Source organism: Sardina pilchardus, chromosome 10 (genome assembly GCF_963854185.1).
Source record: "Sardina pilchardus chromosome 10, fSarPil1.1, whole genome shotgun sequence".
NCBI lineage: Eukaryota > Metazoa > Chordata > Actinopteri > Clupeiformes > Clupeidae > Sardina > Sardina pilchardus.
Window position 1 is genome coordinate 28,593,129 of NC_085003.1, and position 26,770 is coordinate 28,619,898.

Consider the following 26,770-nt stretch of genomic DNA (forward strand, 5'->3'; position numbering starts at 1 on the left):
TATATATTTACACATACACACACACACACACATCCATCTGACACAGTTTACAATCATAAAATGTATATATTTTATTGCCATGTCTCATATATTGCTTTGGATTTCCCCCAGTTTCTCCATCTGGTAAAAAAAAACATCGTCTGACACCATCTTGCCTCTTATAAACTAGCTGAGGCTTCTATCAGAGTATATTAGACAATCATTGCATATCAACTCTAACAAATACACCACTCTCCACCACCAAAATATATATATCAGCAGGTTCTGTACCAGACACACCTCTTGTTAAGGTCTGATCATTTCACTGACCAGATTAGAAGGCCCAATAATGTATCGTATCAACTAGACAAAAACGTTCAGTCAATGGTGAACATACTGGACTGCTGCATAAACCGTAATATGAAGGCCACAACCCCTGTTGCCAGACAAGATAAAAACACGTTAAGGTGTTAGTGACGGCAAAATATCAAAACACAAATATACAAAGCATGGTGGGATATTTACAAAATAAAATGTTGCATGTAAACATTTAAAATAGGAGTGTGGAGTCTTTGGAGTCAGTTCTAGCTCTAAGCACATTAAACATGCACATTGAGCTACTGTAAAAAGTGCAAAGTTACAGCATCTTGTGTTTAAGGCAAAATATTTAGCTTCACATATAAATAAGATGTTAGTAGTGCAGACATGATTAAATATACACGGGCGTACCGCCAACATGGTTCAGGCACAATGAAACAGGCACATGACTCCAGTTACTCCGGGTCACCTGTGAGTTATCTCTGCAGATCTACGGCATTACTCCAGGCTGCTGGTCCCGCACTACAGGCAGCCCTTTAAGAGACGTGTGTGTGTGTCCATCCCATTACGCCCTTGCTATGCCAAGTGAACTACTACAGTGGTGGATAACCACAGTGGGAGTGTTAAAAGAGGTGGGTTGAGGAAGTAAGAGAGAGGAGTCTCATCAATCCTTCAGTAACATCAAAAATCCTTCCAGCACAGGGAAGAAAGGGATAAGGCCTTAGGGTGGCTGAGGGCTCTAAGCCTTAGTGTAGGTGGGGGGTGGTGGCGTGGGAGGGTTCTGAGGCCTTAATGTGGCTGAGGGTTCTAAGGCCTTGGGGTTGGAGGGGGGGTTCTAAGGTTCTGAGGCCTTAGGATGGGTGTAGGGGTTGTGAGAGCTAGAGCCGCAGCTGGGACATGAGGGTGTCGAGAGATGAGACGCTCTTCTTCAGCTTGCCGTCGTCCTCCTGGCCCAGAGTGACCCCAGCCAGCCGAGTGGAACCAGAGGCGCCCAACACACAGGGCAGACTGAGGAACACCGCCGCACTGATGCCACCCCAGCCCTGAACACACACACACACACACACACACACACACACACACACACACACACACACACACACACACACACACACACACACACACACACACACACACACACACACACACACACACACACACACACACACACACACACACACACACACACACACACACACACACACATTACACATTTTAACTCGTGGACAATAAAAAAAATGTACACAAACACAACCAGGCAGCATGAAACATACAGTACAAAGCCATGAAAGATTTAGGCACCCATACACACACAGCTAACATAGTATATTATTCATGAAAGCACAAACACATACACACACATACAGTATCTTACCCATTTTTTACAGTCTATGATCTTACCATACAAACACAAATGGAGAGCATAGGCTTGATATCAATAGGTGCAGTATATGAGGATATAGATCTCTCTGCCACTGCTGACAGGTCAAAGATAATGGGATTTAAGCATCCCAAATGTTTGGCCTGGTGGGTTTACTACTGCTATATCCAATCCATCAGACTGCACATATGCTTTGATTTAACTGGCATTAAACTTTCAAATGTCAGCTTTAAATGGAACTGAAATAAAATGCCTCTCTGTGTGATGGTGCATGTCACTGAGCTACTGTAGAAAATGTACCCAAAGGCCTACAACAGTACTTGAACCCTGACCTGGTTTGTTACATCAAGTGCTTTCTTAGTACATCAAAGCAAGCGCACACAAGCGTTTGACCTTTTTCCCGAACATCTGAAGCACAAAGTGGTCAGAGGAGAGACCAAGAGGGGGATCTGAGCGTACCTGAGCCAGAGTGGTGACCGAGTGGGTCTTCTTCTGGTCAGTGATGATGCTGTGGGTGATGTCAGCGACCGACAGCGCCACTGACCAAGACCTCTGTCCTTTCCCCTGCAGCAACTCAAACCCTCTGTGGGCAGAAACCACCAATGTCTCCATAACCCACACTATGAAACCACCATGCCACAGTATACAAAACTATAGGCTCTTCTCAACGTCTCTCCTCGGTCCTCGATCCTCGTTCCAACTGATCCATAAAATATGATGGGGCAGCAACAAAGGGATAGTCTATCCAGTGTTCTTTATAGATCAGTGGGAACGAGCCAGACGTCTGAGGAGAGACGTTGAGAGGAGCCTTATAAAACCACATGATCATCATTGGGCTTTGATGTAGTGGCGGTAGCAATGGCACGAATATTGCAAGTTCCTGTTGCTTCAGATTTAAAAAGCTACATTTCGCTTACTTCTCTTTTACTTCATTCACTTGTACTAGTCACCAGCAGTCTCATAAGGACTCATTTTAATGTGTGCATTGCAGAATAACAATGGCTATATTCATCAAATGCAGTGTACATAGTAATATGATTTGGTGATGTGGTACAGTGAAAGAACAGTCGAATACAATACACTAACCATAAATAAACATGACAAACATGTCTGACCACCATTCTATTAAATGAGCTTTTTTTTTCTCAAGATAACAGGTTATTGCCTAGCCTACAAATAAATATTTCAGACAAATAATAGAGTTGTATTTAGTGGATTTTGAAGCTAAATTTATTTAAATCAACGCGTGTGTGGAGAGCCGTCACTCACCACATTATCTTATTTTTGACAGAAGTGGCGTTTAGAGGCTTTTGCATCTGAACTCTTCATATCACAACTCTATGTATGTACTCTTGTAGTCATGCATTTGTTTCTGACACTGCTGTTCATTTCATAATGAGTTTGTTTGCAGTTATAGAGTACATAGCAATGCTGATATGGCAGTGCATTTCAGGCTTCAGTTCCTCAGTGGTTACCTGTCAATCAGTGGCTTGGTTGAGTTAGACACAGGAGTGAGTTCAGGGTGCACACCAAAACCGGTGGTCAAATTACTCCATACGCCCACTGCAAACACAACAGCATATTAGACAGTCATCTGAGGTGTACTCCAAGCATGTGGCATAGTGACAAAAATTGGGTAAATTAATTCAATGGTATGTAGTAATCCTCTTAACAGATTAATCCTATTGCTTAAATATGTGCTAGGAAAACAAAGCCTCTTCCATTAGGCAGTTTGTCAATAAACCATGGAATTGGAATGTTTGGAACCATGACCATAGGTGCCTCTCATTTAGAGTTTATACGTCCTCCCTCGCTCCTCGGGCCTCGATCCTCACTGATCTACATAAAGAAAGATGGGGCGGCCACAAGGGATAGTCTATCCCTTCTTCTATCTTTCTTTATGTAGATCAGTGAGGGTCGAGGCCCGAGGAGCGAGGGAGGACGTATAAACGCTGCATGAGAGGCACCCCTGCTGTATTAGTTCGGCATCAATTCAAAATGGCCACCCAACGAGCCTCATGTGACATTGGTTGACCTTGGCAACATCAACATTCCCAGCTAGACACCATTAGGAGTCTCCTCACCCCTGTCCTCGGACATCTCCCCGATCACCCACGGCTGTTTGCCCGTGCTGTTGGCCACCAGCGTCACGTTGAAGATGTGCGCGAGGCGCTCGGACTCAAGGTTGCAGCCCGCACCGATGACGTGGGTCGGGGGAAGCCCACTCTGCCTCCACGCCACGTGAGTCATGATCTCCACTGTGTCCAGACACAGAGGCCAGTCAGCCAGTCAGATTCCACAAAACAAGCAAGACTAAGGAATAACTCAACTCAACTGCAAACAGGGCAGGACAACTAAAACTCTGTACGAATATGGTGGTCACACGTTAAGCTAATGTTGTCCTGTGATATCAATCATACACACACATATTTTGTTTGTTTGTTTTATGTTTGCTTGTACTGCACAACAAGATTAAAGGTATACAGTTAAGGTTAAGGTTACTTTACTCCGTCTCCCAAGGGAGAAATTGTTTTCGGATAAGGGTAAAAGCTTAAAAAACATAGGACATAGCACATACAATAGAAATAGATTAATCTTCAGTCACACCCTTGTCAGAGAAGAGGCCCCTCTGCGTTAGGCTGCCCTATGAGTAGAGGATAAATGGGTTGTGACTGACCAGGCTGGGAGGCGATAAGGAGCACGGCGTTGGGGCTGAGGCGGGCCAGGCTTGGGATGATGGCCCTGTACATGTCCACGTTAGTCTGCACCACGCCAGCGTACGTCTGCTCGTTGCTCCACGCGTTCGCAGTCACTACCACCACCTTGGAGCCAGCGGAGGCTGACAGGTCTGCCAGAGCAGGAGATAAACAAGTAAACAAAGAACGTTAAACACATCAGAGGGGTATAATATATATATATAATGTATAGTATATTATGAAACAAGATGAGTGGTATGTTGAATCTAAAGCCTGAGACACATTCAAATTTGCCAAGCAGAGGCAAAAGGCCTAATAGGACCTTGTTACTTGCCATTTTGCTTGCAAAACTTTTCTTTCTTTCTTTTTTTAAATTGCTAAGAAGTTCAAAAAGAAAACAGTCCACCAGGAACGTTCACCTCTGTTGTCAAGTTTGAATGCACTTCAGGCTCAGAGCTCAACATCCCACTAGCCATGCTTCGTCGTCGCCCATGTTAAACAAGAGACTTCAAAAAGCTGGCAGCTCCCACAGCCCTTACAGTGACCTACATAGTGATGCAAACCCACATCCATGGATGGCATCTAGAGAATGTGCTTTAGTTCTAAATGACCGGGCAGAAACTGTACTTGATTGTGTGCATAAAATGCAGAGCGGAGAGAGCAGAAGAGGTCACAGCCCAAATTGCTGCAGTATCCTGGACATGTTCTGTATCTAGTTGCCGACTAGAACAGTACCTTTGGAAACTTCCACTTTAGGCACATTGAAGATCTCCAAATCCATCGTCCCGCTCTTTGAGGAGCTCTCTGGAATCTCAATCAAAACCAGTTTGTCAACACCTCCCTGAAAAAAAAAGACGCAAAGGGTTTACTGGCAATGAGTCTTTTTTTTTTTTTTTAAGTATATTTTTTGGGCTTTTATGCCTTTAATGATAGGACAGTAGAGAGAGACAGGAAGTGAGTGGGAGAGAGTGTCGGGGTGGGATCCGGAAAGGACCACGGGGCGGGAATCGAACCCGGGTCGCCGGCGTGCGGTGCAGGTGCCCCAGCCAGTCGCACCACGGCTGGGGCCAACTGGCAATGAGTCTTAAGGAATTTCTTTGAATGAACACACACTTACGCAAATTAAGTGTTTTAGATCTCTATATCCTATTTCTATTAAAGACCCTAGGAGTCAACTGATAAATGAATGAGACTGACCTTAGCCATGACACTCAACACAGTGGCCATCCCCAGGTCTCCACTTCCAATTACTGTGACTTTACTGACGGAGTCGAATCGGTTTCCATCTATGGAGGCAAACAAACTAGGCTATCTGAACCTCCGTGTCAATTCAGGGTATCTCCCAAGAAGACATGTACAGACAATAATAAGGTACAGCAACAGAACGTGCTACAGAAACACTGTGGATTGTATGTTAAACAACTGGGTCGTTATTACTCTTGCATATTAACGGACAATTCTGGCGACTCTTCACATAGATCTCTGTTCCTCGAAGTCACCGAGTACTGTGGGTACTAAAAAAAATTAAGAACAATCGGTTCTATCTAGCTTTAGCTGCTGCAGCCAACAACTAGAGCTCTCAGACAGCTACAGTGCTAGACTATAGGGGCATGAACATAGGGGCTCATGAACATGCCCCCAGAGTGTAGTGAAGTTCATTTTGTTTTCGTACAGACAGTACTCGATGGCCAGAATGATAAACAGAAATGCATGTAAAAAATCTCTCGGAAATCTCCTTCAACACACCACACTGAATTTGTTGACACAGACAACAAGTGTGAAGTACATTGCATCGGTCCCCTCACTGACCGTCATGCATTTTGAGCTTGGAGACGTAAGCAAGCAAGTCATTGGGGTCTTCGGCCTCTTCAGTGGGCTTGGTGCTCAGCGGTGGATCCTCCTCAAACTTGGCAATCATCTGTGCCAGTAGCCCGTTCACAGATGTCTTGGGCTGAGGGCAAAAATATCACTAGTCAGATAAAATCCATGACTGCAACAATTGTTTCTACAATGTAGATGTCCTTGACTGACCCAGTTGTATGCATCATTTCAAGATCAATGTAAGTATTTTGCATCGCAATACGTCACATCACACACTCACACTCACTCAGAAGAAAAGGGGTGGTTCACACACTGAAAAAAGTGGCTGATAGCCTATTCTTTACTCAGTAGCGCAAAATTGCATAAACAATCATGTCCAGAGGCTGACATCTCGGTTCCAGAAAGTAGAAGTCCTGCCATGTAATCTTACTTCCTGTGCACTTGACTTCACACAGGTGATATCATGAATTATCTGATCTACCTGGCTGCTAATTAGGATGAACTGGTGTACTAAATGGTTGTATGAGATACTTGGCAAGACTTTACTTTCTGAACCCTGGTCCCTTCGCCTCTGATCATGTCGATCTCAGTCCTCTTACATGGTCCCAGTTGGACAGCGAAGACAGGTGTATTCGGCCCCGTGCGTCCACGTGCCGCCCCTCTCGAATCACCATGTTTGCGGTGGGCCTCAGCATACACACCGGAGGAGTGAACGGGAATGACTCAAGCAGCCACATCAGAATGGGGAGGTTGTATGATCGCCCTGATGACACCAGAGGAATCACACACAATCGCAAATAGGCTATCTCCAAAGCGCAATCGGTTTCACTCTGTTTGGTTTACAGTAGGCTAATGTATTTTACACGAATAATTTTCTACAAGATGCTGTGTAGTTTATCTCACCTTGGTATTTCACAGGGATGTTGCCAACCACTTTCAGCAGGTCCTTTTGCAATCTGTCAGAGGATGCTAGGACGGAGATTTGAAGCAAAGCATGATGAATGAATCATTGCACTTGGAGGGTTGAAAGAAAGGGAGCTAATTCCTTAGCCTATCCATCTTAACTTTTAAAGAATCCTCCAACAAGCCGCTTTCACTGTTAGCTGCTACTGGTTGAACTTGACTATGCCTTGCTGTGGTTTGTAATTATGGCACTTACTGAAAGACCCAACGTGAATTTCCATGTCAGGGTGAATACGGTGCACTTTCAAAAGCTCCTCGATGGCACTATCGCGAAATTTGTACTGCAAAGGGAATTAACGTTAACGTTACGGTTAATAAAACAGTGGTTTATTAATTCTGCTAACACACACATTAATGTCACAACTCTACTGCTAGACTAGACTAATGTGTAGTTAACAACCAATATAGGTAATTGGCCACGGTAACTGAAGACTTTACGGAATAACATTACAAGTAGCAATCCAGTTAAAAACATAGCATGCTAGGCTGTGAAGAATCTGGTTTAACCGGTAACGTTAGTTTTAACAAGCGATTTACAGAAAGTGTGACTGACGACAGAAATCAGGATAAAAAGACTAGTAGTTATCATATCATAAGCTTTCGGTCATTAGACCTAGCTGTTACATTAATATCTAATCAACGTTATCACTAACAATAAAAGTTAATGTCCACACATTTTGAAAATGGAACAAACCTTTGAAAGTATCTTTTTCACTGGTTCCGAATTAAAGTCCATGATTGTACACCAGTGATATGATTGTCGATGTTCCAAACCTTACAAAAATAAATCTCTAACCTTCCGCAGCTATGCCCTGTACGCGCGGCAAGCTGTCATAAACTGGAAAACTTCCGTAAACTTAAATGAACGCCCCGTATCTACGGCGCACCATAAGGCGAGAAACTATTGTGGACTGGTGCAATGATCCTTTTCAAATACATTCACTGTTGATTTAAGAGTTCAATGATCAATTATCAGTTATTAATCCAATATTTTTAGATTAAATGATTCCAATACATTCAAACTCTACTGATTTTTACCAGTCTGTGAAGTCCAGATTAAATAGTTTAAAACAAATATCCTTCTCCCATATCTCAGGGAGTACTAAGCAAAACTGGCCTACCCAGGTAATTTAGGAGTAACCGCTACTCTATACGCAACACTTTAGAAACAACACCTGTTCAGTGTGGTGTACTTTCAGACCCAAAGTTACCCAGGTTAGCCTGGTGTACAAGGAGAGTAGCTGCACATCCCACCTTGCAGGTGCAGGACAAATGGAGAGTAATTATGGAAGAAAAAGTAATGTCCGCAATGTCAGGCAAATGCCTGATGAAGACCCAGTAGGGTCGAAACGTTGCACTTTTTTCAATATTAAACCGGGAGCATTTATCAGTGTTGCGGACATTACTTTTTCTTCCATAGCCTGGTGTACAGCCTTTGATTAACATTCCATATAGATATAGTCCACAGCCACGCTCTGTGAACCGCAAACACAAAGTTTGTGTGTGTGTGTGTGTGTATGTGTTCATATCTGGCCTCCAAACATCTTTTTTCGATTGAAAAACTGAGAAAATTGCATTTGAAGTTACAGGTTACAGGAAGGTACAGGTAGGATTTGCCCACTTGAATAATATATTTTGTAGAGGTGGGCATAGATTAATTTTGTTAATCTAGATTAATCTCACTGTAATCTTGAAATTAATCTAGATTAATCTAGATTAATTTTAGGTGCACCAGCGCAAAATGTAGGTGCACCCACATTTTTCATTGCATCGCCTTTAACGCTAAAAGGTCCCCTTTTTATTGCTGTCCTTTCATGATTTTTTAACAACAAAAAGTCTAGAAAAAGCTTGAAAGACAATAAAAGATTTTTTTCTTTACAAAATTATTTATATAAGCCTATTCTACATACTGAAATCTCTGATATTCATGACGGCACACTTTATGCATATTGCAGCCTACTATATTACAACTCTGCCTCTTTAATTCAGCTGTCTGCTTGAAACCTCAAAATGTAAACAAAGCCTAGCATAGTTGGCTAGTTTATCATAGTTTACTAGTTGGACTGCTCAGTTTCCCCACGTGTGTTTACTGTAAGTTTCAATGTGGGCTAATACTTTTTCTCCTTTCGAGTTTTGGAGTTGGAAAACATTGGTATTGAGATTATCATCCAACTCATGCAAGAGTGACTTGAATGTAAGAGTTTTAATCAACTTTCTGCAGCAATGATGCTAACCGGAATTTATATTAATTTAGCTAACGTCTTCTATATGCATCATTGCTTTCACGATAGTGAATGTTTTATTTGGATTAAATGTGCATGTCGAGGGGCGGGTCGCGACTCGCGAGTGTCCATTGAGCGCGCACGGGAGAGTGAGGGACAGGGAGAGAGAGAGGGAGAGGGAGAGAAAGCGGGCCAAGGAGAGGGGGGTTACTTCTATTAGGAATGAGCGATCAGGTGCCATTCGGGAGGGGTCTGAGCTTATCGTCCATGTTGGGAGGATGTATCATTGGTTACTGTTTGGTAAAGTTGCACGCATAGTCTACAATGACAACTTGTGAAAGAAAGCAGCCAAGCAGCGTCAGGTGCACCAGTGCGACCTGGACTTTTTTCAGGCGCACTCTTAAACATTGGCGTTCGCGCTAAGATATCAAAGTGAAAGTGATCATAGCTTGCGTGGTATAGACCCAGCTCCCAGCCCAACTTTGAGAATAGATTAACGCCGATATTTTTTTTATCGCCCGATAAGAGTTGCACGATAACGCAGCACGTTAACGCCGATAACGGCCCACCACTAATATTTTGTAACTTTACATTTTTGTCTTGACTATGAATCTTGGGTAATTCATTTCGAATGTCTCATTTCATATAACATCAACAAAATCAAAACGAAAAAAAAAAAAATCAATATGTTTCATTTGAAGTAATAGGCCTGTATCTCAAAATTAGAATGTGGGACTTGTGGGACTCATTTTGTCAGATCGGTCCCCCATATATGGAGAGGAAGGGAGTGGTAGGGGGGGTGAGAGTGAGAGAAGGAAACACCCAGGCGACATTCGACAAATCACTTTTAACAAGAAAAATAGCGCAGTACAATTCAAACAAATGGCAGTTTTTACTTTACCATACTTATATTAATAGAATAAAATTATCTCCACGGTGTCTGATCTGTTTGAAGAAATGCAGTCAGATGTAAGGCCTCCAAACGTACATATATGCATGATTTGCTGTCGGTACAAAAATGAAGTCTGCGATTGCTTTTCATTACATTATTTTCCTCAGTGTATCTCACTAAGACAAGGCGCTCTTCATAGTGCAAAAACTGCTCCCTTTCAGGGGAATTTCAAATAAATAAAAAATACAACAAGTGAGAGCAGCGAGAGGCACCTGATCCTCACTCTAACATTCCTCCTTGACCCAAAGTTCATATCAAGCGGATTTTCTGTGTTTTTGTTTTCTTTTTTTTTTCCTCCTCCCTCCTAAATCTTTCTCCTCTTGGCTTTTAAGAGCGCTAGTTTCCGCTTATTCTCCTCCTCCTCCAAACGCAGCTCCTCCTCGTCCTCCTTGATGCCCAGGCGTAAACTGAAATGGGGGAATTGTGGGTGGGAGAGAAAAGAAAGATGCATTCAAGCTCACTGTGCTAATAGCGTTAAAAGTCCCTGTCCCACATCAAAAAAACAGTTGACCACGTGAGCATACGGTGCGGCGATAAACATGGGACTGGGGGGGGGGTGACGATCTCCACACCCATTTTTTGGGGGAAGGGTAACATCATTTTAATTTTCTTTTCTTGGCGCTTTGCCGTTTGAGATCTTCCAGTTCACGTCGCTCCTCCTCTGCATCCTCCATCACAGCCATCCTCAGGCTTTCAGGCACAAGAGGCACACAGGCGAAAAACACAACACACAGACACAACAAAACAGACACGTGATAGATGACAAAAGTGACTATGATGTGGAAGAGGTTTTATAGACAAGCAACCTTTGTCTGCGGTGTTTTTCTTTTGATTAGTCTGTTGGACTGGGTGCACCATCACTTACCTCCTGGCCTCCTCTTTCTGCTGATCTCTCCAACTGCTCTCCATAAACCGCAATGCATAGTCACTCTCCTCTTTGTATCTGCACAAACATGATCGCATGATAAAGGTCAACCAAGGTCAACACCACTGGTAAAGAGGCATTTGAACATTTTTCTTCTAGTTGCAGTGCAACTACATTTCTATGTATAGCAGGTTATAACTACTTTGTTAAACCGTAGGTGTAACAACAATTTTAGTTTTGCTTACTTGTTCCGATCATAACCAAATATTTCCCTGATATGTTTTGAAATTTCATCTTGATCATCTCCTCCATCGTCTATGAAGTCGTCCATCTCTGGGTCGTCATCCTCCTCATCGTCATCATCATATCGCCGTTTGTAGGTAGACGTGATGGGTGGCAACATCGCACCTAGATAAAAGACAACCATTTCTGAATATACAGTACGACCAAACCAACCTCCATACCTGTAACGATCAGATGGAATGGCCAAGTGGAATATTCTTCTGGAAGAGTATGATCATGACAAGTCTGAACATTCCACCCAGAATCATGACCAATGCTGTAAACACTCTATTGTGTTGCTGTTTGACAGGACCGTGGTGGGTGACAATGGCCATCTAAGCCTGCTGACTCACTATTCCAGCAAGCCACTAGTCACACTGCCACTGATGACAACAAACATCAGGTTAGCATGGAAGCACAGGCATGAGGAGGCACTGACTGTCTTAGATAGTGCCTGGAGTTACAGAGGAAACGTACAAACCGCCATTATCAGATCAAATCTAAGTCTCCACGAATGTGTGTTCAGAGGTAGAAATGTTCAGAGTGTACAGACATTCTATGCTGTGTGTGAGAGGGAATCAAGCCAACTATGGTAGCTGGTGCACTGCAACAACACGATAGACTCAATGGGAAAAAGAAAAGGTGGAACATTGCTTACTTTATGATCTAATCAGATTCAGACATCAGTAATTAATATGAACACATGGTTATGTTATAACTTATCATAACTGCAGCACTCACCAGGAGGCCGAAGAGGGGGTCCTTGGCCGTAAGGTCTTGCTGGTATTCCTTGTCTGGGTGGCATTCCTGGTCTAGGGGGTCCTCCAGGCCTAGGCGGCATTCCTGGTCTGGGAGCCATTCCAGGTTTTGGCACCATGTTCTTAGAGGAGATGGTCTCGGCCACCACAGTACACTTTGGTCGGCCAGGCCCTGAGGGCCCACCGCCACCCCCTGCCCTCCCCGGCATTCCTCCGGCAGCTGCAGGCCGAGGCCCTCCACCTCCAGGCCTTCCTTGTATGCTACCCCCAGGTCTCCCTTGTACACTTCCCCCCGGCCTCCCTTGTACGGTTCCCCCAGGCCTGCCTTGTACGCTACTCCCTGGCCTCCCTTGTACGCTACCTCCAGGCCTTGCCTGAACGCTACTGCCGGGCCTCCCTTGCGCGCTTCCCCCCGGTCTCTGCTGCGCTGAGCCTCCCAATTTTCCTGCTGCTCCACCAGACACCGGCCGCATTTGTCCGTTACTGCTCGGCCGAGGGGCACCTCCATGGCTGCCCCCCGGTCGCTGGTGCTCTGCCCTCCCGGAAGACGACCCTCTGTCCGAGCTGCCCTGGCCAGGTCGACTCTGACCCGAGCTGCTGCGCTGTGCTCCTTGGCTGGCACCCGAGGGTCTGGTCCCAGAAGAACTTGGCTTACCTGAAGAAGGCGGGTGGTTCCCTTTCCTTGGATTAAGGTCACTTGTGGCGCTGTGCGGTCTCTGGCTTGAGGAGGGCCTCGCCGACGACTGTTTGGCAGACGCCTGCGAGCTGGCCTTTGTCGGCACTCTGCTGCCACCAGAGGAACCTGAGGAGTTTAAGGTAGATTTTGGTCGGTCCGAGAGAGACGTCTTGGCTGAGCTGTGTGGCCGCTCTCCAGACCCGTGGTGGGGCTTTGGCTTCCTGCTGGACTCGCTGGAGGAGGACTTCTCCGGGAGACTCTTGTGCGGCTTGCTGCCTCCCCTGCCGTCTCTCTCGGGGACGCTCTTCCTGTGAGCGCTCGAGCTGAGCTGTGTTTTGCTTTTGAGCTCGGGCTTGGTGTCCCGCCCTTTCTCCTGTTGCCGCCGTTCCTTGATCCTGCGTTCGATCTCGAGCTCCCTCAGGTCCTCTGCGCTGCGCGGCCGATCCTCGCTCTTCTTTGGCACTGGTTTTAGCTCGACCGGTTCGTGCTGCTTCTTCGCGGCGAGCTTCAGCAACTCTGCAAAGTTCATGGGTGGGGGTGCAGCCTTGGCTGGGCCCCCAGGCTTCTTAGCCACAGATTTAGAAATGGACTTGCTGGGCACCTGGCTCTTCGCCACTGGCCTCTCTGGAAGAGGTTCCGGCTCAGATTCAGAGTCTGTCTCTCCGTACTCATAGTTGTCTTCGTCATCCTCATACCCTTCACCCCTCTCGTGGTCATCGTCCTCTCTGCCCTCCCCTTTGGATCTCCTCTTCTTTGGAACCTCCACTATGGGGACACCATTGTAACCGTGGAAGTTATCCTTTGTGCGGGACGCCATCGCGCGAGCCTTCCTGTCCGTTTTCAATTCCTCACGCTTCGCCTGAAGCACCTCTTTCTCCTTCCTCATCTGTTGTACTTTAGGAACAGAATAGAACAACATTACATCATAGAACAATTAGAGAATAGTTCTGTATGTTCTCAGAAGCTAAGATACAGTTGTGCTCTTGAGTGTATAAACCCTTGCTAGAGTTGACTAAAAAGAGGAAAATGGCTTCATCAGGATGCATAATGCCCTGGATCCATGAAATAACTGCCCTTTTTACATAAGGCATTACGATCAATTTCAAGGATGATTTTTTTGTATTCCTCTTTTTAGACTTGGCATGGGTTCATAAACTTATGAGCACAACTGTAATTAAATTACTGATAGAGTAAACAATGGTTGCATGCATATTCCTCTGTTCACCTTTCTTTTTCTGGACAGTCTCCTGTTTCTTCAGGAAAGCCTGAACCGCTGCTGAATTGACGCCTTTAACTCTGGGATCCTTCTTCGGTGGGCCAGTTTGTAAACTGTACCGCTTCTGCAAAGATATCACATATAAGAACAACCTGTCAACATTACTAGTTCTGGACATCTTTGAAGACTATGGTTGAACCAATTAAATGAATTACAACATTGCTATTTCAATGTGCTGGAAAAATCAACTCCTTTAAGGTTTTAAGGAATGAGTCTATTTGTAAGTCAATAATATCAATACACAAAATAGGCCACTATCGATAGCCTCAAAGATATTCCATTTAGTTTGCTTGTTTTGTTTGTTTGCTTGTTTTTTTTGTCATCAGAGGCAAAGGCCAATCCAGCTAAATAAATACAGTTAATTGCGTGGCTGCAGTGTTTTGATATTTTAAAATGCAACCCTGAAGTCACGTGAACATTATTATCCATCGAACCTTCATCCTAATCACATGCAATTAATTTGCAAGACACAGTATGACAAACATTAATCACCGTTACATGGCTCAGTGGATGTTGCTACCTTGGCTATAACATCTTTCAACATTTTAGCTTTCATGACAACACATCAAATCCAAAACTCAAGACCCACCGGAAGGCTACTGAGGCCCTGGTTTTGAGAAGCCATTGCCAGGACATTTTCAAAGTCCATGCTGCTACCCACCACCGATGACAACTGGTTATCTGATTAGCGTTGCAAGCTAGCCGATACACTAGCCCTTCCCCAAAAGAATCCTCCGTGACGGCGCTTCCGTTGTTCACAAAACTGTTAAAATGATGAGTCCACTGTCGAGGTCGATGTGACAATGTGGTATAAACTAGCTACGTTACACTAGTAACGATACCTAGCTGACTTTGAGCTATCGTTAGCAAAAACGACCAGGGGTTTCACCACTCTGGTATGATCCTCCACGTAAATAGGATTCAAGAGTGTACTGCGACTTCTATTCTGGTAAGACCAGAAGAGTGGATATTCTGATAAACCTAATACTACAAATAATCAACTGCTAAATCTATATACATGGTATATAACGGCGAAGAAAAACTTCATTTGCCAGTCGTTAGCACAACAGCTGAGCTGGGCTGATTTAAACACGTCATCCGGTTCAGGCTCGTGACGTCACGTCCGGAAGATTTATACACACAGCAGACATCCAGTTTACCATCATTTTAATACACTTTAATTCTAGATATTCTTCTAAAACTGTTGCATATCGAAAACTGTAACATCAAAAAAACTATTTTATAAACACAGAACTCAGTAATGATTTGTTTTGTCCTATTGATGGCATCTACTTGTATATGGGAGTATTTGTATCCTGCTAAGGATGCATTGGCTATCGGCCTATCATGCAAAGAACACTTTTTTACAATTTGATTGTAAAAAGGTAGGGTATTCGAGAAAAGATTGGTCTTCCATGAGGTCAGTAGGTAAACACTGGCCATCTGTGTTTACAACGCTGCTTCACTGATTATTAAGCCCATCCTATAAATGGGCGTATCGATGCGGTAAATCCCGCCCCCTTAAAACATTTTGGGGCTTTTGGTTGGACATATTCATTAACAGCATCCTATCAGTGTTTAGACATTAATCTCCGCCTACAGATAAAGCTGCTGTGCCCCCTCCCTCTTCATGATGGCCTGCCCCTAACAAGGGACACAAAAACAATTCGGGATACAAAGAATTGTACACTGCGAGACACTGGGATCCCTCAAAATACATCGTATTCTCGGCTGAATACTTAACGTACAGTTGCAGTCTCTTGACAGCTGTAGAGATGGTCTCGCCTGTCACTGTGGTAAGCTCTTTTCACATAAAGGTATCGTTGTCAAAAACTTTAGGCTATGCCAAGCAATCATTTCATATCCGAGGCAGCCTAGTATTGATTTGATGAAGATATCGACGCGTTTTGAGGGGATGGGTAGGCTAGGCTAGATGTTGCACAGACGACAAGCTTTTATCCTAGATTTTATATAGCCTATTTCTGTAGCTGTAAGTCTTCTTCGCGTGGGCTAACTATGATTAATTATTTATTTGTGTTATGCTATTCTCTGTTGTTGATCATACTCAAGATTAAACGGTTGCCTAACCGTCAAAGCAGTCTGCAGCCTATCCAAGACTATCTGGGTAAACAGTGAACACGTGATAATTAGGAAGCATGTCTTTTTTTCAGACTCACAATAGACAATGTGCTTGTTTATGATAAGAAATAGGATGTCAAATTGAGTCATTTTATTCCTGTTCCCAAATAAGATACCACGTGTGCTTGATAGCCATATGATTTCAGTGGTTCGTGACCACCAGCCGATTCTTTATCCTTATGGCTACTGATGGAGTCGGTTTAAACAAGCTATTCCAGGCACTTGTCTCATACGTCAGTGTTCCTTTTCAGTTTAGGCCTACGTTAACATAGTTTTAGGTTTCCAAAAGTGAGGCTATGATTTGTGAAACACTGTAATCTACAATACTCAATATTGTTCTAGAAGCCATCGTGTCTCAGTTGTTTCACGATGCGTTGGCTAAACTGAAAGGAAATTCCATCACATGAGGAGGTTTTTGTCTCTTTTTGTTTAGCTTTTGGCAACGCATGCGCGATGTGTGTGGCCCATGCGCTTTTGAAGTCCTATAATTTAAGTCCTGTCAGAATTATGTCTTGCAAGCAAGGTCGTCGTTGCAGTTCACACGCACAACGACAATAGCCTAAAATTAACAATTACGCATAAGCAGCAATCCGCACAAATCCAGTCTCATTAGCAGCAACTACCGTCTTTTTGATCTTTAGTAAAGTGAAAGAAGTTATAGGCCTAGTGAAAGTCTTATTGATGAGCCCCCTGGTTTCTTAAGCCATTGTAATTCATGTCTTTGAACTCTTTTGTAAGCACCACGAATTGGCAATCCTTTTCGAGCAGACCCTAGAGCTTCTGAACAGCTGACTTTATTGTAGCTTATCACACCACGAACGAGGGATAGGTTGTGTTTATTGTTGAATAATTACATGGTTATATTCAATTTCTCCTTTCTCCCTAATGATTAGGCCTGTAGTGACACCTAAGGTAGTTTAAGTTTTAAAACGTTTATTTGTTCACATACAGTAATGGTGCCCAGCACCTACCCTTGTCAGCTGTGGTTGACCCTGAAATGTAGGAAATGTGATGTTGAATGTGTAACATTTCTGTAAGTGTTGAAAACAGTGGACATAGTGTTCCAGAGCTGTTCTCAGGGAACGAAAAACAAGAAATATCAGCTTCACTTCTCTCCCACTGGGTTGAAAAAGAACACATGACTAGCAAGGAAAGGGATATCTAACACCTCTGGGAAATATTGCTCCAGGAGGGTTTGAATGAATGCACTAAAGCCTGTGTCAGATCGGATTATTAATAATTCAGATAGCCTTATCAGAAGACTTTTCTTTTTTTTTTCAGAATTGCCAGGAGGCAAAGGCAGAAAGATTATGCATGGGTCCAACATAATGGAATGGTATATTATTTTAGCAGTGTGGCACATCGAGATGTTTGTTGGTATTTTTATTTATTTATTTTTTTGCCAGGAGGCTCTTGAAAGCCGAGAAAAGCCGTGCATGTAATGGCTAACTCATAACACTTAATGGACCTTTATTCTCAGCTAACTGGCCATACATTACTTCCTTATGCACCCAAAACAAACCTGCAGGCAGAGTTGCTCTACTGTATGTAATGAGCTTTTTAATGGCTGGAGTTAAAGAGCTGCTTGTGAGGGCTGTGCGTGGGCTCCTCCCGGGGCCAGGGGCTGAGTCCACATGATGGGCCGGTGTGCTGCTCCGCTCATCAGGGCCCCATGGCCACATCTGGGCAGATGACCTAGAAAACACTTCCTTGCTGTGGTGAGGGCAGTGGCGCTGTTCATGAAAAACAGTCAAGAGCAAATCTGATCTCTCTCTCTCTCTCTCTCTCTCTCTCTCTCTCTCTCTCTCTCTCTCTCTCTCTCTCTCGCTCTCTCTCTCTTTCTCTCACATGTCTTTATTGCTTCTGTAGATATATAACATGCGTTTCGCTCGTCTTCGGAACATGTCTCCACACTTGAAGCAATATGTGGGTAGTACCCACTACCCTGACTTAAGTCATACATGTCACTAAATGCCAGTGTTGAAGTTTAGTATACTTCATTTGCAGCCATGTTTGAGGTCAGCCCAGTCTCTCCTAATGCCCACGCTGTGTAACTGTCCCTGCCCTGCAGGCTCCATCACAGCAGCTGTTCAATGGAAGGCTCTGGATGCTGGGCCAGGCATAGACTCAGTACATCCCCCTCCCTACACACACACACACACACACACACACACACACACACACACACACACACACACACACACACACACACATGCACAGGCCCGGGGTCAAACTGCACAACTCCACTGGCTTATTTGTGATGAGTCAGAGTATAGTGTAAAAAGCTTCCCTGTGGAGTTCCAGAAAATTAGACTTGTGCGTGTATGTATGTGTGCATGTGTGTGTGCGTGTGTGTGTGAGCGTAAAATGATCCACTGTCATTTCATTTTTCACTTCCCTTAAGCTGAAAGAGACCTTTGTGACAGTCTCTAAAGAATTGAATGCACCTCAAGCATTAGCCACATAACTTCCTCATTAGTAATAGTACAGACCACCGTACCACTACTTTTAAGTAGTATACAAAGAGACTGCATTTTACCTATAAAATGCATTTTCCTTTGCTTGTTGCAGGCCCTGATATGTCGTAATTGCAGACGTTACTCCAGGTCGCGTTGCCTTGGCTTTTTTTTGGTTGTCTGACCTCAAGTACCCTCCCCTTTGCCACACAGAAACTGCTTTGCACAACAGAATCACTTCCCGAGAGCAGCTCTCCTGGCTCGTGCCTGTGGGAGATGTGTCCCATCTGCAGATGATTAAACGTTGTCAGACTAGAGCTCACTGCCAGGCCAGCCATTGAGATGTAGAACATTTCTGAGAGTGATTTATCTGGTGATGGCTACGCTGTCCAAAATACTGTATAACTTGTAATGAGTCACTGGTGTTTTCGTTGTCTGGTTTAATGGCTGAACTCTTTCTAGGTGAAGTCGGAAGGGCCGAAACTAGTGCCCTTCTTCAAGGCCACCTGTGTGTACTTCGTGCTGTGGCTGCCCACCTCCAGTCCTTCCTGGTTCAGCGCTCTCATCAAGTGCCTGCCCATCTTCTGCCTGTGGGTCTTTCTGCTGGCGCACGGCATCAGCTTTTTAGGTGCCCATTCCAGTGCCCGAAAGATCTTCGCTGGACTCATTTTCTCCGCTCTGGGAGATGCCTTTTTAATCTGGCAGGAGCAGGGCTACTTCAGCCATGGTGAGTTTGTTTATTATCATTTACGTACTGTGTTTTGTGTCTATGAAATCTATGCTGGGTAGATAGCTGCTTATCTATCTTATCTTATCTACTCTTCTTAATTTCCAGTAATATCATGTGTAAATGTTTCTAGTCCTTGTCTGAAATTTCATGAGTCTTTAATCATGTGGAAAAATACAGTAATTGCTCGTATAATTACATAATTACAGCAAGAGTGTGCAAAGATATGCAATAAGCCTGATTCCCCACTGATCTTATCTTCTCTGTCGGCCTTTGATGGCATCTTCAGGCCTTCTGATGTTTGCCATCACCCACATCCTCTACTCCTCCGCCTTCGGCATGAAGCCCCTGAACGCGATGGCGGGCCTGGTGATCGGGGCTGTCTCGGCGGTCAGCTACGCGCTTCTCTACCCCTACCTGTCCGGGCCGTTCACCTACCTGGTGGCCGTGTACATCGGCCTGATCGGCTTCATGGGCTGGCGGGCCATCGCGGGCGTGCAGCTGGCCAACGACCTGTGGACGTGGACCAAGCTGTCGGCGTGCCTGGGCGCCGTGCTCTTCATGGTGTCCGACCTGACCATCGCCGTCAACAAGTTCTGCTTCCCCGTGCCGCACTCGCGCGCCATCATCATGGCCACCTACTACGCCGCGCAGATGCTCATCGCGCTCTCCGCCGTCGAGTGCCAGGATGCCGACATGGCCAGGAAACGAGCGTGAGATGACCCCCAAACCCCCCCCCCCCACCCCTCCCGCCAACACTGCCCCAGCACCCAAGCTTCGTCTGCCACCCACCTCATGCCCGCCTGAGAGGGGGGGGGGGGGGGGGGGGGGGCAACATACCTCCCTGCCTATTATCGATAGTCTCCTCTGATTCCTCTCTCTGAGGTCTTTGCATCGCGCTGCTCTCCTCGATGTCTCCTCAGCTGCTTTCATGTTTGTTGTGGGTCCGGATAAGCCCGTTGTAGGATGCTGTTGGATGCATGACGTGGGCATTCCTGTACTTTAGGCTGCACTTTTAGTGTCTAAACGTATCCTAATTCAAATCTCCGAACCCCTCACCGTTAGTGCCCCTGTCACACCACGCTCACCCTATAGTCGTTCAGGAGTGGCACCCCGCCTATGGCACCCCCCCCCCCCCCCTCCCCCCACACACACACACACACACACACACACACACACACACACATGCACGCTCAGTCAAACTTGCATGAACATGCACACACACACTCATACACACGCAGACACGAACACACACACTCATGCAGACGCATATACACACACACACACACACACACACACACACACACGCGCATGCTCTCAGGTGGTAGCTAAGTATCTGATGTGGAGTAGTATCCTCACGTTTCTCTGAGTCTCTCACATTTCACTTCACATAACGCGTCTGCCTTCTGGGAGAACAGTTCATCCAGTTAGGCCTGGTTGTGCCGGTTTTTATCCTACCTGTAGTATTACAAGACATGATTAGTGATTTGAGAGTGCTAGTTATGGGTTGAATGAACGCACATATTTTAAATGCTGAAAAAAGATACATGTCCTGTCTTCTTATGTCCCGAGCTGAAAGTTGTTCTGCAAGGCTCTGTCGCATGCTTTCTTTAGCTGATGTGGTCAGTACGGTCAATCTGTTTCCCCCACTGCTGCCAAGCTATCTCTAAAATGCTGGAGAATATTCCTGAATAGGCCTACCTTCTTCCTAATGTTTTTGTTTATTAGAGGGTTCTGATGGTGCCCCTATATGCCCGTATGTGTGTTGTTTTTAGCCGACCCAAACGCGACAGGACAGTGAAAACACAGACCCGTGTTGATAAGTAACAGTGTTACAGTGTTGCAGCTTTCACTTTCTCGCCTTGGAATCCTGCATTCACTCTGCCCCCCCACACCCCACCCCTAAAAAGGGAAAAAAGGACATTTACAAAAATGCGCACACATCATGGCCCCACTCCCTCCGAGTGCAGACCATTCTTAGTTTTACCCTTCAATGCAATGCAACGTCGGTATTAGCCACTACAGCTTCTTCTAAATGTATTTTTGTTTATCAATGTGCAAACCATGTTAAAATGTATTTTGTATTTACACCAAATTGCTAAGAGACAAGAGATTGAGGTTCCTAAATGTCCGAGGGAGGATTGAGTGAAAAGCAAAGTACTGACCACTTCTGTGTTTCCTGTGTTCCTGGCAGGTCAGAGTCAACTCAGGGGACTCCCCAGACTCTCCCGATGGGTCATTGCATAGTTACTTTTGACCATGACGTTAGTGAGCAGGGTAAATGTTTATATTTTGTAATTGTAATTTTTTGCCCTTAATATGCTCATGGTCATTTCTATGCCCTTACAGTTTTAGTGTATACTTCTAGAGCCAGAGCCAATATGCGTTGTGCCATGAGATTACAGAATTAGAAGACAGAAATACAAATGCTGGTGAACAGCATTACTACTACTAATGCTGCTTACTGTTATCACAGTACACGTTTGCTGTCAGTTGAGTTAAAAGTCACATCTTCAAGGAACCAATTGCTAATGAAGGAAGACTATCATTGTTTTTTTCTTATTTCATTATTTTATGTCTACAAATGCATTTCCTGACAAATCCTCGAATCCTTCAGCTGTAACTTGTTGCATGCAGTGCAGTGTCTGCTGTTTGCAACTTTTATCTGTAAAGGGTCATGACAAAAGAAAAAGAGAACAAAGAAACAAAAGGATGAATAACCTTGATGGAAAAAAAAGGAATAGGCCTGTTGTGTGTTCAGCTGGAACCAGGCGTCAAATCTGTCAACAAAACAGGTGGACAGTGCACACAAACACACAAACACTTCACACAGCCGCCGACTATAGCAGCGCTACTGGCAAGAAGGGGCCGCTGACTTGACTTGCACAGACAGGGACAGCGGTGGACCGACAAACTGCTCCAACTGTCTCTTTGAAGATTACCCTTAGTCCGACTCTCTCTCTCTCTCTCTCTCTCTCTATCTCTCTCTCTCTCTCTCTTCTGGATTGTCCCAGACTCCATGGAAAGCTGTGTCTCAATTGTGCCGAATTCACAAGTTTCTTAGTTCCCTTTACGCCCCCGGCCCCATTTCCCATTTCTATTCGAAGACATCAGCAAAAAAAAATGTTTTTTTTTTATCTATTTGTTTCTGCTGAGAGGCTCCACTGCATTTCTGTCTGTCTGGAGCAACGGTCCTCTCTGTCCTGTCAGGCTGAAGCGGTCATCGGTTGTGTTTGCACTGGACATAAGCGCATCGTACTGTCTCCATTTTTAGAAGCTACATGCGGACTCTGAGAAAGAAAAGTGAACTCCCCCACAGTCACCATGTTGTTACATTGTGCTCTGTGCTTACGGCATGCGTGGATCAAATTTGAAAGTAGAGTAGGCTAAATTGTTGGTTTAGAGAGATGTGACATACAAGTATGCAGTTAGAATTTCTGAAATATCTGGTGTGGTAGGTTTAAACATTAAGATGATCTTGTTAGGCACACATGAGGCAGAAGTAGGTGTAGTTAAAGGGGAAGTAATTATACGTGAAATACATGTTTAATTAGTAACTGTCAAGCCCATTGTGGAACCCGTATGTATTTTATGTCATGGTTTGTTCATAAGTTAGCTCAAGTTTATATGGGATTACAGGAGAAAAAGGCTGACAATCTTTAGACGTGACATCCAAAGCATTTTCAAAAAGGATTCAAAAAATTCTAGGCAGTGGGAATCTTCCAAAGGAATCAATACAATGCACAGTAATCCCTTTGAGACTATGGCCCATCTAGAGAATGGAAATGTACTATGGTAGCTTATGGCTCTAAAGATAGACCTTGCTTGCACAGACGGATTAGTGTTACAATATTTTATCTATGTGAATCTTAAATGGGACAGAGCCAGTTTAAGGGATACATTTTTTTTTTTTTTTTTTTTTTTTTTTGCATTGATTACCAATTGAGTATTCAAGAGACCCTCTGTTCAAGACCACTTCAATATTTATTTAGTGCAATAGAATTGTGTAGTGTATAGCCAGGTAGTTAAGTGCAGAAGGGCACCTTGGCTTTAGGCATTGAATTATTTACAAAACTAAATGCCATCTTTCTTGTCTCTGTTTGCAGAAATTAAACCAAAACACAGCCCTTGTCCCTGAGGGCTAGACAAAGGGCCACCGTTTTTACTGTTAGCAAGTTCCAGGCAGATGTGCACTGGGCAAATGCACAGCACCAGTAAAGGGAGGTCTAGTGTGTGTGTGTGGGGGGGGGGGGGGGGGTGGATGTAGGGAAGCAAGGTGTCCTGTCAGGTCCCCCGTTCATCACAGCTGTCTCCTGTTCACTGGAGGGAGTCACTGATCGGTTTACCTGCCCCTCTCTCTCAGCGCTGGGCTCCTGCATGTGCTCTTTTGTGAGCACAGACAAAAAGGGGTCCCTGGAGAATAAGGAGAGTGCTCCACTGTGAAGATGAGCACTGTGTGTGTGTGTGTGTGTGTGTGTGTGTGTGTGTTTGTGTGTTGTGTGCATGCGCGTGTGTGTGCGTTGTGTGCATGCGTGTGTGTGTGTGTCGTGTGCATGTGAGTGAGTGTGTGTTGGATGGGGCTGACATATGAAACCCAGGGCCCAGATAACTGACAGCTCTCTGTTTCCTGAACCACACGGTGCACTTTCTGCTGTGTTTTTTCTTTTTCTGATTTTTTTCTTTTTTTTTCTCTCTTTTTCCAAACCACTTCCTTTTGTGTGAGTAGTAGTACACGCTCATGATGCAGCCCATCCTCCTATTGGGGCAGTGCACATGGAGCTTATGAGTGAAAACAGTAGTCTTAGCATTTCTGGTTGTAGTACGGCTTACTGTTTGCTTGACTGCTAGACAGGGTAGTTGAAAGCAATGCAAAATGGTCTCTGGTGACTGAGCCGTGTATTCAGTTGCTTCACTTGTGTTTTTTTTTTTTTTTTGCTTGCAAATTCACTTCACCATCCACGACGGTGTCTTTGATGAAATGCTGTGTGCTGTGTGTCAAACTGACAGCAGCCTACTAAATGGTGTAATATCATGGAGTCATTGATTATTGATAATCATTTTATCAGTACATCATCTCCTGCTGTGATGTGACATTATGCGACTCAAATGCAATCACTTTATATCTGTATGGTGGGTGCATCTCTAACAAATACAGATAATACTTACCAAGTGTTCACGATAAGATAATGCTGACATGTATTTTTTAAAGAAAAATGGCAAAAATCTGATTGATTGTTTCCTCCCACACTTTTAGTATCAACATGTCAAATTATGTATTACAAAGGTTCTTTGAAAAAAAAAATCATTAGATAATTTGTCAGGAAATTGGTTTTCAACTGTAGATTTTTCTTAGTTGTTGTTGAGTCTGTTCAATGTTATGCCTTATCGTTATTGACATCCTATTATTATGTTCATGTTTTCATCATGTAGACTTGAAGGACCATATTGTCCCTCTCCTGTAGTGAAACTGCTATGAATGTGATTAAATTGGGATGAGAAATAAATGCAAGTACAATGCAATCTGAAAATGTCTCCCTTCTGTGTGGTCCGTTTGTTCCCTTTTCTATTTCCCCTTATGAGACTCACTAGGGCAGAAACTTTCTAATGAGGAGACACAGCACTCAAAAAATATTCCATAGACACATACACATACAGTATCCCACCCCTATGAATACATTTGGCCAATCATGTGATGTGTGAATACATTGCAATTTGGACACCAAGTGGAGGGACTTGCCTAAAAGGACTTTGACTAAAGGCCCTCGTTTAAATGAAAATTCACCGTGGTTTTAGGTTTTACTATGGTACCCCATGGTGATGATAATCACCATGCTCCATAGTACTACTATGGTTTATGCATAGTTCTTCACAAGTACCACCAAGGTTCCCCAATCAAATTTTTTCTACTCTGTTTCAACAGTGTTCACTATTGGAATTATTAAATAGTGTCACCCACTGATGGTTAAACAAAAATGATAGAGCCAATGCAGACACAGCAACAAAATAATAGTTTAATTTGTTATAACAACCTCTGATGACCTCTGTGACCTGGTCAATGCTGATACTCAGGCTGCCTTTGGACGGATCTTTAGTGATAAGTAATTCACTGCAATGGTCAATCACGACAGAATCTTTGTCTGTGGCATAGATGCTGATAAGTCTAGGGATGTCACGCCAGAGTAAAAATGTTCAGCATATCTGTCTGGATACACATTGGGTGCGGTGGTAATAAAGCATGCATTGTGATCATTGCCTTGAAATGTAGAAGCAGATATGCACCATAATGACCCAGCTTCAGCTGAATGAGCACGTTCATTAACAGTAAAACCGACATGCTCCTTGCCATGCAACAATTCTGCTTGCAATACAAACTTATGTAACGCAACATCATGCCTTTTCCTGGCAATGACAAGGAATGTTGTTTAACAAGAGTATACACTGCATACACTTCGATTATTCAGTGTTTAAGTTATTTGTAGGCAGATTACCATTAAGGGCAATCACTGAATAGGCCTACAGGAGACAACTTTTAAACTCAGACATTTCTAAAATGTAATTTTGTCTAGTGTAAAGTGTATGAGTAAGTTCTTTGGGTGTGTGTGTGTGTGGGGGGGGGTGTTCTTTGTGACTCTAGCTTTTGCAAATGACAGCAGAATTTGTCCTGGCATGAGTGATGAGTTAATGTGTGTGACCTCAGGCAAAGGTTATGATAGACTGAAAGTGAGAGGATGGAATAGGATCTAAGGCACATGTGGTTGGTCGACATTTTTGAATAAGTCTAAATTTCTTCCTTGTTTAGAGGTATAGAGAGTCCAGCGATGGATCCTCATTTGACATAGGTACATTTTCTTTTTGTATTGAATCGAGTATAGAGTATGTGAGTAGATGTTGCCAATTTTATCAGTTCAAAATGTTGAAAAATGTCATCTGCACTGAATGATGTGGTAGATGGTAACAGTGGCAGATGGAAAATGGGACTTGAAAGTCAAGAAAAGTTGACAGCTGTCTGTGGCAGTATCTTTTTTTCACTAATGTGACATTACATGAAAAAAGTTGCTATAGATCAAGGTCATTTCTGAGATCATTGCTATCTTTCAATGTATGCCATCTCCTCTTGGCTGCTCTGAGTGCCTTATGCTTTGCGGGTAATGTTTGTGGGCCAAGGGCGACAGGCTTTGATAGTTGTTCTACTGGACAAAGGGCACGCATTGTTTAGACATAATGACAAAGTAGAACATAGGGTGTCAGTGGCTATACAC

At 44.1% G+C, this 26,770-nt stretch overlaps 3 protein-coding genes across 3 annotated transcripts; 1 reads left to right on the top strand and 2 right to left on the bottom strand.

The window, feature by feature from the left end:
- Positions 1-46: 46 nt before the first annotated feature.
- On the bottom strand, positions 47-8,010 carry uevld (UEV and lactate/malate dehyrogenase domains). The gene is made up of 12 exons (XM_062547489.1): positions 7,853-8,010; positions 7,355-7,439; positions 7,099-7,164; positions 6,795-6,958; positions 6,184-6,325; positions 5,572-5,660; positions 5,110-5,215; positions 4,356-4,526; positions 3,763-3,936; positions 3,154-3,241; positions 2,138-2,261; positions 47-1,340 (listed from the first exon to the last, which is right to left on the bottom strand). The coding sequence occupies exons 1-12, from the start codon at positions 7,892-7,894 to the stop codon at positions 1,176-1,178; spliced, it is 1,416 nt and encodes a 471-aa protein (XP_062403473.1). The 5' UTR covers positions 7,895-8,010; the 3' UTR covers positions 47-1,175.
- Positions 8,011-10,208: 2,198 nt separating this feature from the next.
- On the bottom strand, positions 10,209-15,274 carry spty2d1 (SPT2 chromatin protein domain containing 1). The gene is made up of 6 exons (XM_062547716.1): positions 14,779-15,274; positions 14,139-14,253; positions 12,221-13,807; positions 11,443-11,605; positions 11,198-11,275; positions 10,209-10,739 (listed from the first exon to the last, which is right to left on the bottom strand). Exons 1-6 carry the CDS (start codon positions 14,836-14,838, stop codon positions 10,637-10,639), a joined length of 2,106 nt encoding a protein of 701 aa, XP_062403700.1. The 5' UTR covers positions 14,839-15,274; the 3' UTR covers positions 10,209-10,636.
- Positions 15,275-15,846: 572 nt separating this feature from the next.
- On the top strand, positions 15,847-20,332 carry tmem86a (transmembrane protein 86A). The gene is made up of 3 exons (XM_062547493.1): positions 15,847-15,985; positions 19,247-19,511; positions 19,801-20,332. The coding sequence occupies exons 1-3, from the start codon at positions 15,965-15,967 to the stop codon at positions 20,226-20,228; spliced, it is 714 nt and encodes a 237-aa protein (XP_062403477.1). The 5' UTR covers positions 15,847-15,964; the 3' UTR covers positions 20,229-20,332.
- The last annotated feature ends 6,438 nt before the right edge of the window (positions 20,333-26,770 follow it).

Bases quoted from the DNA above. Each gene is read 5' to 3' on its own strand.
- uevld (XM_062547489.1), bottom strand. From the start codon at position 7,894: ATGGACTTTAATTCGGAACCAGTGAAAAAGATACTTTCAAAG. The intron at 5,661-6,183 runs GTCAGTGAGGGG...TTGCCTCCATAG, and splicing joins CAAGCTCAAAATGCATGACG to ATGGAAACCGATTCGACTCC. The intron at 5,216-5,571 runs GTCAGTCTCATT...TTTTTTTTTCAG, and splicing joins TGTTGAGTGTCATGGCTAAG to GGAGGTGTTGACAAACTGGT.
- spty2d1 (XM_062547716.1), bottom strand. From the start codon at position 14,838: ATGGACTTTGAAAATGTCCTGGCAATGGCTTCTCAAAACCAGGGCCTC. The intron at 13,808-14,138 runs GTGAACAGAGGA...CTGTTCCTAAAG, and splicing joins GACTGTCCAGAAAAAGAAAG to TACAACAGATGAGGAAGGAG. The intron at 10,740-11,197 runs GTAAGTGATGGT...CCCCCATTTCAG, and splicing joins CAGAAAGAGGAGGCCAGGAG to TTTACGCCTGGGCATCAAGG.
- tmem86a (XM_062547493.1), top strand. From the start codon at position 15,965: ATGGTCTCGCCTGTCACTGTG. The intron at 15,986-19,246 runs GTAAGCTCTTTT...AACTCTTTCTAG, and splicing joins TGGTCTCGCCTGTCACTGTG to GTGAAGTCGGAAGGGCCGAA. The intron at 19,512-19,800 runs GTGAGTTTGTTT...TGGCATCTTCAG, and splicing joins GCAGGGCTACTTCAGCCATG to GCCTTCTGATGTTTGCCATC.